This window comes from Psittacula echo (assembly GCF_963264785.1).
Source record: "Psittacula echo genome assembly, chromosome: 2".
Lineage (NCBI taxonomy): Eukaryota > Metazoa > Chordata > Aves > Psittaciformes > Psittacidae > Psittacula > Psittacula echo.
Genome location: NC_137737.1, coordinates 72,339,457 through 72,358,458, shown reverse-complemented (window position 1 = coordinate 72,358,458; position 19,002 = coordinate 72,339,457). Strand labels below are relative to the sequence as shown.

The 19,002-nt window shown below is 36.4% G+C and overlaps 1 protein-coding gene across 3 annotated transcripts in view; it reads left to right on the top strand.

The window, feature by feature from the left end:
- The window catches only part of EXOC2 (exocyst complex component 2), a 127,350-nt gene that overhangs the window by 77,962 nt on the left and 30,386 nt on the right, over positions 1 to 19,002 (top strand). For 2 of the 3 annotated variants that reach the window (XM_080611706.1, XM_080611707.1), the window contains exons 17-23: positions 1,167 to 1,228; positions 3,868 to 3,948; positions 4,739 to 4,798; positions 5,601 to 5,662; positions 6,875 to 6,941; positions 10,543 to 10,659; positions 14,147 to 14,288. In XM_080611706.1, the coding sequence (XP_080467832.1) occupies positions 1,167 to 1,228; positions 3,868 to 3,948; positions 4,739 to 4,798; positions 5,601 to 5,662; positions 6,875 to 6,941; positions 10,543 to 10,659; positions 14,147 to 14,288 (591 nt within the window). The remainder of the gene's footprint in view (positions 1 to 1,166; positions 1,229 to 3,867; positions 3,949 to 4,738; positions 4,799 to 5,600; positions 5,663 to 6,874; positions 6,942 to 10,542; positions 10,660 to 14,146; positions 14,289 to 19,002) is intronic. The other variant, XM_080611708.1, reaches the window with a different exon arrangement.

Below are 19,002 nucleotides of genomic sequence, written 5' to 3'. Positions count from 1 at the left end.
CAGAACTGAATGCAAAAGTGAGCAGCCACTGAAACGTGTAAAGGCTGACCAGTGCAGTCTAAAGCCTCACAAGCATATTGCTTGAAGTAAGAGGTTTACTAAATAAGGAAATGAACATAGTTGTCATTCTGCACAATTCCTTAATACTTTTTATCCTCACAAAGCCTATACTTCCATGAGATGTAGAATTGCAAGGTATGACACCATAACTAAGCTTCTTAATTTAGCTAATTAAAGCACTGAGATAATGAAAATATCCTTCAGCACGCATTAGTTATCCTTTTTTCTTGGATTCTGGGGATAGATAGTAATTCACTAAATTTTTTTTGCTTATTTAAAAGAGAGTTGCATGGGATACAGACAGTTCTGATGAGCAACTTGTGTATGAAAAACTGTACGTCAAAGCCCCCACAAACTGCATATAGTTAGTTGTTTTGTTCTATTTACAAGTTGAGTAAGCCCCCTAGAAAGCAATGATGCAGAATGCATGTATCCATAGAGGAATTTTATTTACAATACAGGAGTTTTAGATTCACATCCTGACTTAGCTTCTGTTAGTTTCGGTAAGCCTGTAGAAGTTGGAACCTTCTGGGTAATGAAAAGCATGCTTTTTGCATATGCCTTCGTGCATTTTTTGAAGAAAGTCTAGCATTGTGGGTCCTTGACCCTTAGTGGGTACCCTGTGCCTCTTTTATAATAATTACATACGAATTAGATGTTGCCTGTTCTGTCTTTGCTACAATGCTAGCCAGTTGTTCTTTCATTTTTAATTAAGAGCTGGAATATAATAGACTAGAGACTTGGGTTGTTGAATGCAGTATTTTGTTGTGATTAAAAATTTTCAAAAATAAAAACAAAGCCCAAAGCCTTCACAATATTCCTTTAATTTTCAGCATTCCAGTAAAAGATGTACTTCATGCAGCTCTCGCCATGTATCATAGATACGCTTCTCTGTGGTGTCAGCAGCATACCATGTATGAGTTCCATTCTTAGTCATTTGAGAATGCTGAATGCTTTGAAGCTTTTAGTGCTTTTTGCTTGTATGCCTAGTCATTGCAGTCCCAATGTCTGTGGCTTATCTTTTCAAGTTCAAGGAGTTTTTAATAATGAAAATAAATACCGTCTCCCTCTCCCCACTCCCTTCACCCTTTTGCTCTGTCTTACAGATATAAAGAGGTTAGCTGAAAAGGAAGACTGGGTTGTTGACAATGAGGGTTTGACATCATTGGTAGGTATTCTTGTGTCTGTTGCAGACACTTTCTTTGAAACTGATTTCTATATTCTCCAAAACCTGAAGTATTTTTTACTTTGTCTATATGTGTATATACTGGTATCTGTAGTGTTTTTTTTCTTTTTAATATGAAAATATAGGAAGATAAAAAATACAAAATGGCTTGTTTGGTTACTTATTTACAGCACTCTTAACAGATCCCATTGCCAAATATTTTTTTCCCTAACTTTTAAAAAATTTTTGTTTCCACTTCTTAAACTATTTTATCTGAAGTAACTTTATGCAACTTACTAGACAGCAATATTTTTTTCCTGTTTTGCACCTTCAAAAGCACAAATAAAAGCCTTGTAGATTTGTGCCATATATTGAGAAACAAAAATAAACAATTAGACATCAAGATATGTAGCATGACTTTCTGCCTTATGTAGGGTTAAATGTATCGGTATAATTACCGATGACATCTAGCATGATTTTGCTGAGATATACACTAATAGCTTTCATTGTTAAGCATCTTATTTTAGGGATGGTTTCCTCAAGTAAAAAATTATTTTTGAGGTCACAACAAGTTCAGTTCACATCAAAATGCTTCAAAATTTAGTAAGCACACTACCATGGAATTGGGCAGGAGCTGAATAAATAGGCCACTTATATGTTATAATGAGAAATTGAACTGAAAAACAACTAATTTAGGAGGTTGCCTACACACATACAACAAATGACTTGAAACCAGATTCAGATAAATTAGTGAGATGTTTTCTGGAAATAAACAGTAATGAGTAATGCCTAAAACACAGCAAGCATGTTGTAGGTGTGACTTAAAAACAATCTGCGAAAGCAGAAAGGGCCTGTGGGAGGGAGAGTGGCTTTGTGTGTATTATCTAAGGGAATGCTCCGCAGACCTTCTTAGTTTTTCTTACTTGCTTCTATAAATATGTGTTTGAAGCTCAGTAGGAGGGCATTAAGCAATCACAATATACACATTGTAGAAGGGAGTGTTATTGGGCGATTGTAGTATTATAACCAGATATGCAGCTTCTGGTCTTGGTTTCAGTTGCCACTGACTCAAGGAAGTCCCTTAACTTTTCTGGTTTTCACTTTGTTTCTTTATGGTTTTGCTGTATCCTAACCCATGTTTGTTTAAAAAATATTTAGGTCTCTTTCGTATTTAGGAATCGCCCACTAATTCCATGTGTACAGCACTTCCCTAGGTACCTTTGAGGCCAAGGTTGAGACATGCTAAATTTTAATGGTACGAGTTGATTGTTTTATCATAACAGGGTTATTTATCTACTGAACAGAGTTCATTGTGGTAATGTTATAGCAAAAATTGTAGCAAAAGTTAACCAGTATGAAGAAGGGCCACACCATCTCTTTGGAGATGTTTTAGGCGTAATATAGAAACTATATTTTATGTTTGCAGGAAATACTGGTTGATAACCCCTTTAGCATTTATATTCCAGATAAAAGATACAGTAAGACACAGAACTAGTTTTCCTTGGTTTCATAATATCCGAAGAATAACATATCTGAACAGCTTTCTTCCCCGAGGTGTGATGTTTTATTCTGTGGACACAAAACCCAAGAGCATTATTGCTAGTCTTTTTCTTTTAAGCAGGTCCAGAAATAATAATTAGAGATTGTCTTGGTGGCTTTTTTCATGATTTTCAGGTTGTCATGCAGGCATCACTTTCACCAGTCCACCTCCACCCCAGCAGTTACAGAAATAAAAGATGCTCCTAAGCCTAAACTTGGTGACATTACCCTAAACTATCTATTGGATGAAAAGTGGATGTACATAGCTTAGGAGCTCTTTTGTCCACCTCCTTGATGCAAATCCAATAGGATGATGTCCCTCTTTTCTACAAGAGTGACACCTTGCTGCTACACACTGCCCTGCATGATAGCTTCCTGCCTAATACCAGCAGGCAGCCTCATCTGAAAAAAAAAAAAGTGTGACTTATCAGGGAAGAGGGAAAGACAAGGATAAACTGACTGCTGACTGATGCTGTGAACTTGTTTGCACTTTCTAAGTGAAATTGATCCATGAATCAAGACATTGGTATTTCAGGTTTGGAAACCTGAAGATAAAAAAGTGCCCCCAATCCAGTGGGTGTTTTTCCTCCATGTGAAAGCAATTTCAGTCTAGTTTTCTTAGAAACTTTTTGCTGGAATAAAATACAGAAATATCAGATATCACAGGTGAAATTCTATCCCAACTTAAATCTAGGAAGGGAAGGAGGAGAGTGTCACAGGCATCTATAATGTGGTTGTCAATCTGTGCTACCACGAACAAGTTATAAAAATCTTTCATGACCCTTTCAGAGAAGGCTGTTTTGATGCAGAAGTGTCTTGTTCAGGTAAGAAAATGTGCATTCACTTATGGTAATAATTCTGTAGCAAGCTTAAGTACAAAAGGACATCACTACAAAAAGGTCCCCTGGTAATACATGAATTGTGGGTTTGTTTTGTAGGGTTTTTTGGGGGTTTTTTTGGTTGAGTTTTTTTAATTCTCTCCACCCCCTACCTTATTTGGGATAATTTGGAAATAAAGAGCTTACCATATGGCATGGAAGTTTCTATGATTTTGTGTAGTATACATTTGATATGCTAAAGCTAAAAAGTGTTTTGCCTTTCAGCCAACCCAGTTTGAACAGTGCATTATACATTCCTTACAATCTCTTAAAACTGTGCTAGACTGCAAACCTGGAGAGGCCAGCGTAAGTTTTGATTTATGCATTTATTTTGTTCTTTTTATGCTAATTACTATTGGGTTTCAGAACAAGAACTTTCGGAGAATGATACAGGGGTATAAATTCCCTCTTTTTTAATCATGAACACCCTTTTCACTGCAGCTAGCTTTTAGAATTCTGTTTGTTTCCTTTGCTAGGGGTAATTGGGTATATATGGGGAAGATTGAACCTATATTTAACCTTTAAAGCTGTTCTTCTGAAAAAAAAAAAGCTACTAATGTAACTTTCAGATAGCAGAAGATGTGAATTTATTTACATGAGGGGAAAAAAAAAAAGAAGGTGCCATTCCAAGGAGTTACTCTTCCCTCAGTGTTGCATCCAAAATACTTGCAGAACTTAAATTCAGTTTTTCACTTCTAAATCAGGAGTCCTCATTGTTCCCACCACTTAATACCTTGAGACCCCAGTTGATTGTGATACTGATGTTTTCTTTCAGGTTTCAGTGATCTAAGGAAGTTTAATACTTTTCCAAAATCGCTTGGGGTCCTTTGTGGGTATTGTTTCTCCTCCCTTATTTTTATTTTTACAGCTGGTTTGTCTAGTATCTTAACGAACATTACTCACAAGAATCTACAGTGCATGGGGAATCCTTCTTCTTAAGGTGCAAAGATCCTTGAAAAAACAAAGATCTTTGAGTTGTGTCCCAGCATCCATTCCTACAATTGTGTCATCTCTTTAGGGACAGTATACTCAGGCTTTTCTTGAGAATAAGCCCACGAGAAGCTATTCTGCTGAAATATTATGCTTGCATCTTCAGGTTTTCCAGCAGCAGAAAACACAGGAGGATGTGTGCCAGCTGAGCATTGGGATCATGCAGGTAACTCAAGCAGTTCTAAGTATGAAACTTGGTGATCAACAAAAATGCGTGCTTTGTACCCTGCCCACCTCCCAAAAGGTACCTTAAGTTGATGTTATTCCTCTGATACACTCTGGAAAACTGAGAAACGTTTGTCTTTAAAAGTATGTAGAGCTTACTAGATATTAAATCCTCAGAGGGTGACATATTCAAGTCTTTTACTGTCATGACTGCTCAAGGTTTTTCCGACAATTGAAAGACACTTGCTGAGCTGTCACTGATATACTGCAGTAAAAAGGAGCAATACTGATTTTCATTAGCTGAAGAGCTAGCTTTCAATTTTTGTATTGGAAGCCAATATTCTTTGTAGCAAAATCTGATCTTTTTTTTTAAATACATTTGAACCATTTTTATAGTTTTCTTAAATAAGAGATCATGAGCCAAAGCAAAAAATGGATTTTAGTTATACTTCTGTGATGTGTGCTTGAGATCAACTGTTCAGATTGAGTACTTGAAAACTATTAACAATGCCTTTTCAAATCAGCAGATTATCACTGCATAATTTTAGACATGCATGATGAATATCACTTAGCAAGATTAAAAACTCCTGTGGTTTTTTTACAAGTAAACTGTGATGCATATAAAATTGAAAATATGCATTCAAAAGGTGTAAGTAAAATGTTACTGTATGTATGTTGGGTTTAAGACAAAGAAACGCGATGATGATTTTCTGCTTCTATTAACTGTTATAAAAGTGAATTTAAGATTTAACTTTTTTTTTTTTTCTGGCAGAAAATGTACATCTTGCTTTATTGTTTTCTAGGTCTTTATAGACTGCTTGGAACAACTGAGCACCAAACCTGATGGTGACATAGATACAGCGCAGTAAGTAAAATAAATAGGACCTACATGTAATATTCCAAATATGCAGGTGCAAGCCTCAAATTTCAGTGGTGATGTTTCATATTTCTTGTGAGTACTTTTGCCTCTGGTTAGTGATGCTTAGAAATAAAAGCAGATACTTTTTATGCTGAACAGTTGAGTGACATCATGTAATAAATATTGTGCACAATAATGAATATGGCATTACTTATACCATTTTATTCAATGACAAGAGTTGTGTGCTGTAGAAGCACATATGTTGTTTTTGATGTGCCCTTACATGGAATGAGTTGTCCTTGTCACTAAGTAATGTCTAGTCATGGAGAAAAAGCTGCCCCTGCCTTTCTTTTCTTCCCTTTTATTCTGACTGGTTCTATTTCTGCTAAATTCTTAAAAGTTTTTTTGTTCAATAATTGCTTATGAGCCACTTATATTAGAGAGCAAAATAAGTCAGAATAGCCTGAGTTTCTGAGAGCACTAATCATTTCTTTGTGAAGAGCCAGAGACTTGGCAAATACGCAATAGGCATTAGAAAGAGGCAAATCAGCTGTGTTCCTAATGCCACTTTTTTTCTTTTTTCCTTCCTTTTTTCCTCCTTCCTTTTTTCCTCCTTCCTTTTTTCCTCCTTCCTTTTTTCCTCCTTCCTTTTTTCCTCCTTCCTTTTTTCCTCCTTCCTTTTTTCCTCCTTCCTTTTTTCCTCCTTCCTTTTTTCCTCCTTCCTTTTTTCCTCCTTCCTTTTTTCCTCCTTCCTTTTTTCCTCCTTCCTTTTTTCCTCCTTCCTTTTTTCCTCCTTCCTTTTTTCCTCCTTCCTTTTTTCCTCCTTCCTTTTTTCCTCCTTCCTTTTTTCCTCCTTCCTTCTTTTTTTTTTTTTCCCCTTTTTTTTTTTTTCCCTTTTTTTTTTTCCCCTTTTTTTTTTTATTTGGATGGCTGTTGGCTGGATAAGTATAAAACCAAAATGGAATCTATGGCAAACCACAGAAAATTAAAATGCTCTAAGAAGGAAAGGTCTGTAGCTGAAATAGTACTTTCTGTCCCCAGAGCTCCTGTAGGCTCTGTGAACATCTTAGACAAACTGAGCAACATGGCTGCTTTACTGTCTAATGTGAAGGAGCTTGAAACAGTATTCTGATCTTCTGTTCCAACTGTTCATTTGAATCCACCATGTATCAGATAATCAAAAGCACTATAATACTCACTTTTTAATAATATTCTTAGTCTTTCAGTTGATGTTTCATCTCCAGATTTGTTTGGAAGCATTCATGAAGACTCCAGTCCTTCTTCAGTAAGTTTGGCTTATGTTCTTAAAAGCTGATGAGAAAATTATTTTTTCTCAAAGTTACTGGAGTGGGTCCTTTTATTGTATTGTTTCAGAGTTATACTTTTCTTTTTTAGAGAGCAGTTTTGTATTCTAGAGGCATTTACTAGATACATATGTCCATAAGCGTAAGAAAATATAAGGATATAAGGTACTATGACTGGAAAAGGGAAATATAACCCCCATTTTCAAGAAGGGGAAAATGGGTCACCCAGGGAATTACAGACCAGTCAGTCTCACCTCCGTGCCTGGCAAAATCTTGGAGCAGATTCTCCTGAAAGGCATGCTAAGGCACATGAAAAACAGCAAGGTTGTTGGTGACAGCCAGCATGGCTTCACTAAGGGGAAATCTTCTGCGTGACCAATTTGGTGGCCTTCTATGATGGGGCTACAGAACTCATGAACAGGGGTAGAGCAGTTGACATCATCTACCTGGACTTGTGCAAAGCGTTTGGCACTGTCCCACACGACATCCTTGTCTCTAAATTGGAGAGACATCAATCTGATGGGTGGACCACTCGGTGGATAAAGAACTGGCTGGATGGTCGCACGCAAAGAGTTGTGGTCAGTGGCTCAATGTCCAGCTGGAGACCAGTAACAAGTGGTGTCCCTCAGGGATCAGTGTTGGGACCGGTCTTGTTCAACATCTTTGTCAGTGACATGGGCAGTGGGATTGAGAGCACCCTCAGCAAGTTTGCCGATGACACCAAGCTGTGTGGTTCGGTTGGTATGCTGGAGGGAAAGGATGCCATCCAGAGGGACCTCGACACGCTTGTGAGGTGGGCTGATGCCAACCTTATGAAGTTTAACCATGCCAAGTGCAAGGTCCTACACCTGGGTCAGAGCACTCTCAGGCACAGCTACAGGTTGGGCAGAGAAGAGATTCAGAGCAGCCCTGCGGAGAAGGACTTGGGGGTGTTGGTCGATGAGAAAATGAACATGAGCCGGCTGCAGTGTGTGTGCTTGCAGCTCAGAAAGCCAACCGTATCCTGGGCTGCATCAAGAGGAGCGTGACCAGGAGGTCGAAGGAGGTGATCCTGCCCCTCTACTCTGCTCTCGTGAGACCTCACTTGGAGTATTGTGTGCAGTTCTGGTGTCCTCAGCATGAGAAGGACATGGAACTGTTGGAACAAGTCCAGAGGAGGGCCACGAGGATGATCAGGGGACTGGAGCACCTGCCGTATGGAGACAGGCTGAGAAAGTTGGGGCTGTTCAGCCTGGAGAAGAGAAGGCTGCGTGGAGACCTCATAGCAGCCTTCCAGTATCTGAAGGGGGGCTATAAGGATACTGGGGAGGGACTCTTCATCAGGGACTGTAGTGACAGGACAAGGGGTAACGGGTTCAAACTTAAACAGGGGAAGTTTAGATTGGATATAAGGAAGAAATTCTTTACTGTGAGGGTGGTGAGGCACTGGAATGGGTTGCCCAGGGAGGCTGTGAATGCTTCGTCCCTGGTGGTGTTCAAGGCCAGGTTGGACAGAGCCTTGGGTGACATGGTTTAGTGTGAGGTGTCCCTGCCCATGGCAGGGGGGTTGGAACTTGATGATCTTAGGGTCCTTTCCAGCCCTAACTGCTCTATGGTTCTATGATTCTACTGCTTGCTTATGGTATCTTAGTTTACCATCTTAAGGTAACTAATGAAAGTATTTTTTAAAACCACATCTTCCTCAAACTGAAATGGCATCATTGAAATCAGTGAAAATAGCACTTGTGTTAAGGCAGCTGAAGATGTGACTTTTGATTTATCATCTTGTTATAAATTATAAGAACTGTTCTGATTATTAGTTGATTTTTAAACCCTATGAAAATACAGATATTCAGGACTGTAGTTTCCCCCAAAAAAATAAACATTACTGAGTAATTATTTTTTTGACTTCTTTGGATTTGGTTTTGCTTTTTGGAAAATTGGAAAAAAAAAAAGGGTTTTTTTTCCTGACACTGTGGCTAATGTTCTTTCTTCTAGTCTGGTAGCTAATGAAAAAATGTAGTTATTCCATGAAAGAAACCTAGTGAAGCCTCTTGTGAAGTTAATATTCATTAGTACAAGTTTTAAATGTTCTCAGAAGCCCAGGTTTGCTTATTTACAAGAGCAATAAGCATTCCTGCTACAATAAAGAATCAGATTGCCAAATCACGGCAAGTTTCTGAATTGCAGACTATAATAATCAGTTCTTTAAAGAATTTTATTCTTGAAACACATAGATTTTGATATTAATTGCTGATAAACTGCCATTTTTGTGGCTGTGGTTTCCTCATGCATGTCATACGTATGAAGGTTTAGATAAGAAGAAAGATAGTAACAATTTCAGACAATGTTTGACTTCCATAGTATCATATTAATTTTTTCCTGTCAATCACAGAACTCTTTATCTTCTCCTTCCTGAATGAGTAATGAGAACAGAGAAAGTGAGTGATCAAAGTAAAAATCATCACTGTATTTTTAAAATTCTCTTTTTTTCAGTAGCCTATATACCAGCTGCTTATAACTTAAAGTAGTAGTCAACTGCGTATCTCAGTGCTAATTATCATACTGATGGAATACAAAACTGTCAGGAGTTCTTCTGGGTCTGAAAACCAGATCTCCATTCTTATGGTGACTTCATTACCAAATAATTTTGTTTTCAAAATATTTGCTGGTTTTGATTTTGAACTGCTATCTGAGGTAGAAAAATGTTTTGCCATTTGGAGAAGAGAGGGGAAGAGGGAAGACCAAATTATTTAAGTACTAGTTCTGTCTTGTTTGCTTCTTTGTTTTTTCGGAAACTACACCTTGTTGCATCAAGGTCACAGAAATGCAATTCTGGTATCTCAAATCCAGAATGTGTTTGACCTTCTTGTATGTAAAAAAAAAAAAAAAAAAAAAAAAAAAAATTCAAATTAATTGCTGAAATTATATTATGTACTTCTGAATTATCTAGTATTTTAGAACAGGTGACTGTATTTGGTCAGTAGCTGTTCTGCTTCCCTAGTTTTAGCCAACTTCATGTGAAAGTGAAGATCACAGAATCATAGAATAGTTTGGGTTAGAAAGAATGTTCAAGGGTCATCTAGTTCCAACCTCCCTGCAATAAGCAGGGACATCTTTATCTAGATCAGGTTGACCAGAGCCACATCCAGCCTGGCCTTGAATGTCTCCATTGATGGCGCATCTACTTTCTCTGTGGGCAACCTGTGCCAGTATCTTACCACCCTGATCTTCAGTTAATTTTATAATCATCATAATTGTTAGCATATTTCTTGAAACAAAGTAAAAGCCAGAAACAGCTTCCTGGAAAGCTGTCCAAACCTAATTTTTGTAACGACGTTTTAACCACAGTTCTGTATTAGTCACAGCTATTCCAGTGAATGCTCTGGATCCTATAAGAAAAGCGTACATTCAGTCATCATATTTGATAATTCAGTCAGTTCTTGGTGGTTTATTGACATAAATATTTGTAAACTCCACTTTATTTATCAGCATGTTTGTCACATGCAGAAATTTAAAATACTACACATTTACAGTGTTGGTCATGCTGATGCTTCTTTTCTAACTATTATACTTTTTCTTCTGTTAAAACAAAATTTTTAGGAACAGAGGCTTTTAATTGCACTCAGTAACTGCCGTTATCTGGAGCGTCATACCTTCCTAAATATAGCTGAACATTTTGAGAAGCATGGCTTTCAAGGTGTTGAAAAAATAACTCAAGTAAGTGAGAACACTGGAATGAAGTATCACTGCTTGAAGAAAACTGTTTTGTTTTCTGTGGAAATTAAGTGCAAGTGTTCAGATGGCTAAAAGTATTCTTGGGTCTGCCTTCTACAAATTAGTGGGACTGTAAGCATCAGTTGGACACGACGACAATACGGTTGTATGTGTTCCTGTAAGGCTTAAATAGCTTGTTTAGCAAATGTGACCTCTTATTCAGGACTTCAGAAAGCTTATCAGATTTCTTAGTAAAGCTGTTTAATGTCACTGTGTTCTCTTAATGCTGAGAATAAAAGATCATTATCTCAGAAATATACTTGATAAATTATTTCATCTGGCAGTCTGTGTTACTGATAGCTGTTGTTCATAAACTAGTTGAGGTTTTTTGTTGTGCTTTGGTTTTTGTTGGTTTGTTTTTTTGGGGTGGGTTTGTTTTTTGGTTTTTTTTTTCAAAGAATGAAAATGTCGAAGTGGGTGGCAGTAGCTGTCTCATTTCCCTGCCTTTTTGTAAAGATTAATCATTTTTTATGAGAAATGTTGTGACGTAATCCTTTAGGGCAATAAACCTAGTTTATTTCCAGAAACATTTGTTGCTTTGAAGTAAAATGTTATCTTTTCCAGTACAGAGTACAGTATTTCACTCAAACTGATGTTTCTACTGTGCAATACATACTTAATTCCATTCTGCCTGAATGTTATTTGAATTTCTGTGGCTGAAGTAATTTTGAATAGTATTTAAATGGGGTTGATATGATTTGTATATTTAGTACAGTATACAAAATTATTCTGTATATTGTGGTTCTTTGCTACTGAGACAACTGAGAGTTGAGCAAAGTACAGTTAGTGTTGTCTATATAAGCAAATAAGACATCCGTTATGTAGGTATTCAACACCGTCTTGTACAGCCACATCAAAGCATTGCTACTAAAAGTTTGGTAGTTTTATAAACGACAAAATTCAAATCTTGAAGTAGCAGATTAATTACAAATCTGTATTAACCCTTTGAAAACACTGACTGGCCCAGATAGGCATATTTGGGACCCATCAATCAGTAATGCTCCCTGGGAGAATTTGGATAATTAGATAGTCAGAGAGCAGTTTTTGAACCCTTCACTGTTCACAGAGGTTTAGATGTGTTGGTTGATTTATTTCAGGTTTTTGTTCTGTCACCTGAACTCCTGTAATTTTTTTTATTGAATTTATTATTAGATAAAAATTGTAATAAAGATTTGACAGAATTTTAGAAAAACACAATTTGGTTTTAAGATGACTGAAACAAAACTGTACTTTTAAATTGTTAGCTTTATATATGGATTTTTAATGTGATTTTTGTAGTGTATGTTGATAAAAACTGCCCATTGTTCTTTCTAAAGTTGCCTGTTAGCAGGGAAATCATGATTATCTAATATGAAAATACAGCAATCATAAAATGATAACCAAGAAATTTCCTTACATTCTACATTGTTGCTGTTTCGATATTTTTCTTACTGTGCTAAATACAAATTTATATAAAATGGCCAAACTCTACACTCCGCTTTATACACATGCCATCTTGGCACATACTTATGATACTCACCTGTAGTTATATTGAATTTTTACATAAATCTTTTAAGTGCTTTTCTGTGGAGATTCTTTAGTTCAACGCTCTATCATCCATTTAGTTAATTAGCAAGTAGGTGGGGAATTATCCCATTACATTCATCCTAGCTTATTTTTTAAGCTTCTGGATACAATTGTTTCCAGAGTTCTGATACTTAGATAAGGCAGAGGGGTTACTAGAATAGAGGCTCAAATGGCTTTAATACAAATTTGAAAACTGTAGTTACAGGGAAATTCTTAGAAGAAAAACAGTGAGTGAATGGTATGGTTTTGTGAGTATTTACCCCTCTTGAGCATCAAGAAAATGGGTATACACAATGGACGTTGCTGAGGACTTCTCTGCTTCATTCCCCCATCCTGGTCTCAAAATCAAATTCAGGTGAATTGTAATCTTTCCACCAGCTGAAAAACAGTTTTACGCACCATTATGTTAATTGTGCATTGAACTTGAAGCAGGTTGAAGGATGACAAATTAAAGGAGATTTATGAGGTAGAAAAGCAAGGAAGTGGTAGTGTCTCTTGTTTCAAAAGACCATCTTCACCATCTCAACTTTCCTGAATCTGACAGCAACTTTGATCTCTTTTCCCTTGCACTTACAATCTGATTCCTGAAGGCTTATTTGTCTGTCTATTCCTGGCTGTTCGTATATTCCTATATACTGCAGTTTGCTTTCCCCTTCACTTAACAATATAGGCATGCCAGTGGAGAACACAGTTCAGAGATATCCCTGCAGTGAAAAATCTTCATTGCTTATTTTACAGTTTTCAGTATTAAATATTTAGAAAGGAATTATAAGGAGTTGGTATTCTTATTTTCTTTCTTTTTCTTAATTTCTGGTTTGGTCTAGACCTGCCTTTTTCCTCACATTTAAACCCCTTTGCTTCTGAAGATTATTTCATGTATGCTTTTTTCCCTAATGATTGAGGAAAACGAGAAGTAGTTTAAAATCTTTACTTTTCTATCGCTTAAGCTGTTCTAAATACATTTAAGTAGAAGTCACGTGATATTTTCCACATTTTATTTGCATTTAGCATCCATTACCATCCTAGGATACTGAATTTCTACTTTAGTATTTTATGATTTGCATTGCATTCCAGAATTGTTTTAGAAGCTGTAAGGTACCTATACCCCCTGTACCTGTACAGGAGGTATAAAAAAGTCTTGTGTAAAATTAAAGTTTCCCATACAATGAACGAACTATGCCTATCTCTTTAGCTTTCAGTATGGCTAAGTTGTGTGAATTACTAAAAACTGCATAGAGAGCTGTTGGCAGATGTTGGTAAGCTGTCCCTATGCATCTGCTGTACCAAGGTGCTTTGAAATAAAGCAAGAAAGTTCACATATACTGTTTCAGAAGGCAGAGACTCCTAAATAAATCTGTGTGCCTGTTAAATATAGAGCAGATAGATAGTGAGAAGTTGAAAAATTGCAGTTGGTATATCTTAAGTATTATATGAAAATCTTCATGTATCAGATTGGAAATTATTATGGGCACATTTTAACGTGTTGACAAAACTCACTGTTTACGTGGTGCAAGATCAAGACCTCCTGATATGCAGGGGAAAAAATATCATGCTGTTAGACAATTAGAGTGATCTGCCTGCTTTGGCATTCCTTGGACTTTCCCCAAAAATGTCTGCTGCTGAGCACAATAAGAAAAAAAAAAAATACTGGGTAGGATGGACAGATAATGTGAAAGTTCCTAGGTTTTCATATATGTAATTATGGAACGAAAAGTGTAAATACTTGCTGCTCTTTATCGAAAATTAAAGATGACACGAGGTAAATTTTTTGGGTATGTGACTTAATTCTTGTAGTTAATGAGCATTTATGATGTTTTATCTCTTCCTTTTTTTTTTTTTTTCTTTTTTCCCCACTGGTTTTCAGGTTAGTATGGAATCCTTGAAAGAGCTGGATCAAAGACTGTTTGAAATGTACATTGAATTCAAGGCAGATCCGATAGTCGGGTCATTAGAACCTGGCATTTATGCAGGATATTTTGATTGGAAAGATTGTCTTGTTCCCGCAGGTAAATATCTACTTATTAAATTCTGAAATTACTGTAACAGTGATTGATAGGAGCTGAAGTATACTTTACCATTAAAAACTTTTTTGTAGTCTGTGTTTTTAGCTTTTGACAAGTTCTCATTATAAGTTCTTTTTCACAGACTTTACTTAATTCCTAAATCATTTTTCAAAAACCCCCAAATGATTAAAGCAGCTTTCATCATTGATAATCTCTTTAATACTTGTTTTTTGTGATTATTTTGCTTCATTGCTTGTATATAATAGAAAGAATTATAAAAGACATCTTTGCTATTTTCTTATGAAATTCATTGAGATTTGTTTGGGATTTTTTCCAGAGAATCTGGCTACTTTTGTAATAGATGTAATTATAGTTCTGAAAAGGTAAAATTATAAGAAAATTCATGCTATAACAGTAGTTCAGCAAAGAATGTTAAACCATCAAAGAAGGGCAGCTATAAGGTATTTAGAATGACTGAGATATTAGTCACTATTTAGGTGCTTTAAGAGCCTCTGTTTTAAAGAAGCGTAATATAAATGAGCCTTTCCTTTTTTTAAGTACTGAATGCTGTGCACACTTAACAGTTAGGACCTTTGAACATCTGATTTGTTTTAGTCAAAATTTACAGATCTAAATCACTTCTCACATGGATGCCTGGTTAATATCGAATAGAAATTAGTTGCAGTAACATAGTACACAGCATTTTGAAGATGATCTTATATTAATTTTTTGTAAATGGTTGACATGACATTTGTACTTCCTTATTTTGATTGTTTCATGGAGTTGTATATGGTAAGCTTAGCAGGAATTTTGTGGTAGTTCAAAATTTGATCTAATTTGATCTAAAGGTTGTAAAACAAGAAGCAAACTTGTAATCTGTGTATCAAGAGCTGTGGTGTTTGCTTGGTGTGCCTTAAAAACACAAAGGTCTTGGGGTTTATTACTTTAGAGAAGTATCTCTTCTATCTCTTGTTACTACTTTTGTGCTTAGAATATACCTACAGTTTATAGTAGAAATAACGTAGAGTTTAATCTTGCACATTCAAATTTATATCTGGATAATATATAACTTCTCATCATGTTTGGAGTGTGGTTTTGCTTGGCATATCTGCATTCCTACCAGCTGACAAAGAGAAATAAGTTGTTGTGTCAGCTTCTTTATATGTTCATTTCTTGATCTAATGCATTGAGATCTGTTTACTAGACTTGCGTTACCTTTGGGATTATTCTGTAGTATTTTTTTGTTTAAAGGGAATGTTGAATTTCTGTTAGAGGCGTGCCTTAGCCTGCTGCTTGCCCAATTTATTGTTGGTTTTTCACACTTTCTCTGCAACTTTTTTGCAAAAATCAAAGTGAAGATGATGAGTACTAGAAACTCCTTCTGGGTTAATGTATCATGGTGGTGGCCAAGAGGTGCCAATATGAAGTAGTAAAAAAGTTGTTTGTTTGTTGGATTTTTCTTTTTTGTTAATCTTCAAGCCAGACATGTTAAAAAGGAACACTTAGTCCCTTCTTCCATGCTCCTCCACCTTGATGAACTCTCCTTCTGATGGATAAATTTTGTCAAATGTACCCGTTGGCTATTGGTATAAAAGAGTGTTGTTTAACACCAGCCAGCAACTAAGCATCACACCATTTGCTCTCACCTGGATCATCCCTGTAACATGGGGAGAGATGCGGAAGGGTAAATGTAAGAAAACCCATGGGTTGAGATAAAAACAGTTTAATAATTGAAATAATAACAATAATGAAAATTGTAGCAAACAGTAAAAATTTAAAAAAGAGAGATAACCTCCCCCCCAAAAAAACAAAAGAAACCAAACAAACAGAAAAACAACCAACCAAAAGCAAAAAAACCTCCAACAACAAAGTGATGCAAATGAAAAATAATTGCTCACTACCAACCGACTGATGCCCAGCATGTTCCTGAGCAGGGGTGCCCTGGCCACCTTTCCCCTAATTTATGAGTATGATGGTCATATGGTAAGGGTCATGTAGTATGGAATATCCCTTTGTCTAGTTTGGGTCAGCTGTGCTGGCCATATCCCCTCTCAGCATCTTGTGTCCCCTAGCCTCCTTTCTGTGAGGGTTACTTAATTTATTGTAAGCACTACTCAGCAACAACTAAAATACCAGTGTTTAATCAACATTATTCTACTCCTAAATTCAAAACACAGCACTGTACCAGCTACTAAGAAGAAAAATAACTCTATCCCAGCTGAAACCAGGACAGTTTAACTTTGGGCATGTTCAGTTTGTCAGCTTATAATGATGGTTACTTGATGCTGAAAATATTTGGCGCTCTAAAGATAAAATTAGTAAGTGACTGGGAAACCTCTCTCTTGGAAGAGGTAGACGAGCTTTATTATCAAAAAGAACTGGAAAAACAAACAAACAAAAAACCCAGCACCCAAGCACCTTTTCATGGGGCAATAATTCAATTAAAAAAAAAAAACAAAACCAAACAAACCTACACCATCCAGCAGGCATATTGCATATGATTAATTTTTCTTGTCCAATAAACTAGTATTCACAAACGTCGTTGAATTGTGCAGCAAGATTATAGTTGAGAAAATAGACCTTTTTGTAATTTAAAAGATGCAGTTAGTACTGCTGTACGCATACTGCCTTTTAATTTTGCTCTTAGAAAAACCCAACACAAACAGAGCTTTACTTTACAGCTCATCTCCAAGTACAGCATGCAAAGTGTCTACCTTATTACACAGATGACTGGGAGCGAGGCACACTCAGTCAAAGACACAGTTCACTCAAAGATTTGTTAAAGATCGACACATTGATTTGTTGGGGGGGGAGGGGGAAATCAATTGTATAGTAGAAACTATAAAGATTACTGAAGAATAGATAATGACTGAAAAATTTAAAGATTTTATTTTTGAGCAATTTGCCTGTTTTAAATCTTGACTTTTGTAGCCTTAATTTTTAAACGTAAAAGCATTGATGATATTGGTAAGGCAAAATTTAGGCATCAGCCATGTTCCTACACTGTTACTATCAGTGATGTGCAGTGTTGCATAATTAAAGTTACTCTGTGTTACATAGTAGGTACAACTATGCCCAGTTGTCAAGATGTAGAAGTCTGGCCTGCAGGTTTTTTTTGTATGGTGCTTCTGCATTAGCTTTCAACAGTACTAGCAATAGTAAAAAGCCAAATTTTGACAAGAAGAGGGGGTGCTCTGAAAGAAGAGGACAAAGGCATCAATTTGCTAATATTTAAAAGATAAGGTAAAGGCAAATAATTTCTCTGATGCAGTCTTAGACTTTGAAACATTTTATCTGGCAATTTAAAATTTATCCATAGTTGGGCATGTTGATGCCATGGATATATATCTTTTGCAAACAACATTTTTGAAAAATGTGAGTGTGAAAATACTGGGGAATTGGCTAGAAATAACATTTAGAATTTTATGATCATGAATTTCCCGTGTTGCTAGTCCAGCCCAGAGCTTCAAGACTGCAACTGTTTCTGAACAGTTGCACCAGTAAAGCACTAGCAAGTATTCCTTTCTAGAGAAAGAAAGGAATGTTACCAAGCAGAATGAAGAAGCTGGAAGTCTGAATAAAATGCAGAGAACACCCTATCTGGATTGTCGGGAAGGTAATGCTTTTGGATAGATGGAATTGTTCTTGGAGAGCATAGCAGTGCTGGTAGAAATTAAGGTAACTGCAAGGGAGAGACCAGACTGGAATTAAAAGCTTGTGATGAAGACTGGTATCAAGCAAGGAACAAAGGTGGACAAAGAGAGGAAACCAGGACTGGATGAGCAAGGTAGAAACATACATTAGGATAGCATTTAGGAATAGAATTAACACAGAAATGGATTGCAAGGGATTTATACAAACGATACAGACTTGAAGTGCAAATTAAAGGGCAGAGAGGTCTGGTACTCAGTAGATCAGCAAGTTTACCAGAAGCTGCAGTGTAATCAAAGAAATATGCTCAATCTTGCACTTTCACCCTCTAGCGATGACATCCTGTTAATGTTACTGATTACTTTGTTTTGCACAGCTGGCAGAAGTTACTAATGTATTACTGTAAACTTACAGTAACGCTACAGGCAGTGCTACATGCTATATATATCGCACGTGTGTGTGTCTATATATATATATATATGTATATGTTTTTTCTCAGTACCACTGAGAAACACAATGATCTGAGTGTTTTACCTTGCCAGTGCTATCAGTGTTGTTTCCTTTTTAGAATTGAGGCTACAAAAGTCAAGGTCTACATCTGCCACATGACTCAAATACATATAAATCTACTGTACCAAATTTACATGTATGTATTGCTAATTCTGTTGAGCCATATAGACCAGTGCAGTAAGAGAATTTTCTGCTTTTTTGTTTCCTTTCTTTTCTATATCCGTAAAAGTTATGTACAGAAAAAACTACACAAAGGCAATCAAGTATAATCCAGTCTCTGAATAATATTTTCTTTTCCCACATGGGTACACTTGACTTGCTTCATGAAATGTAGGCTATTTGGGAGATAAAACTGGGGTTTGTATTACGTGAAGCTCTTACACGCAAAAATCTGTACTCGGCTGTTACAGGTTTTGAGAAGCGAGTGAAGCATAATCTGGGAGGGGAGAAAAGTGGAGGCAGGATTCTGTCCAGTCTTTTCTATGTCATGTTAATAACTCGAGCATTTTTGGTTTTGTCTTTAAAATGCATTCTTTGACTCCTGTCAGTTTGAACA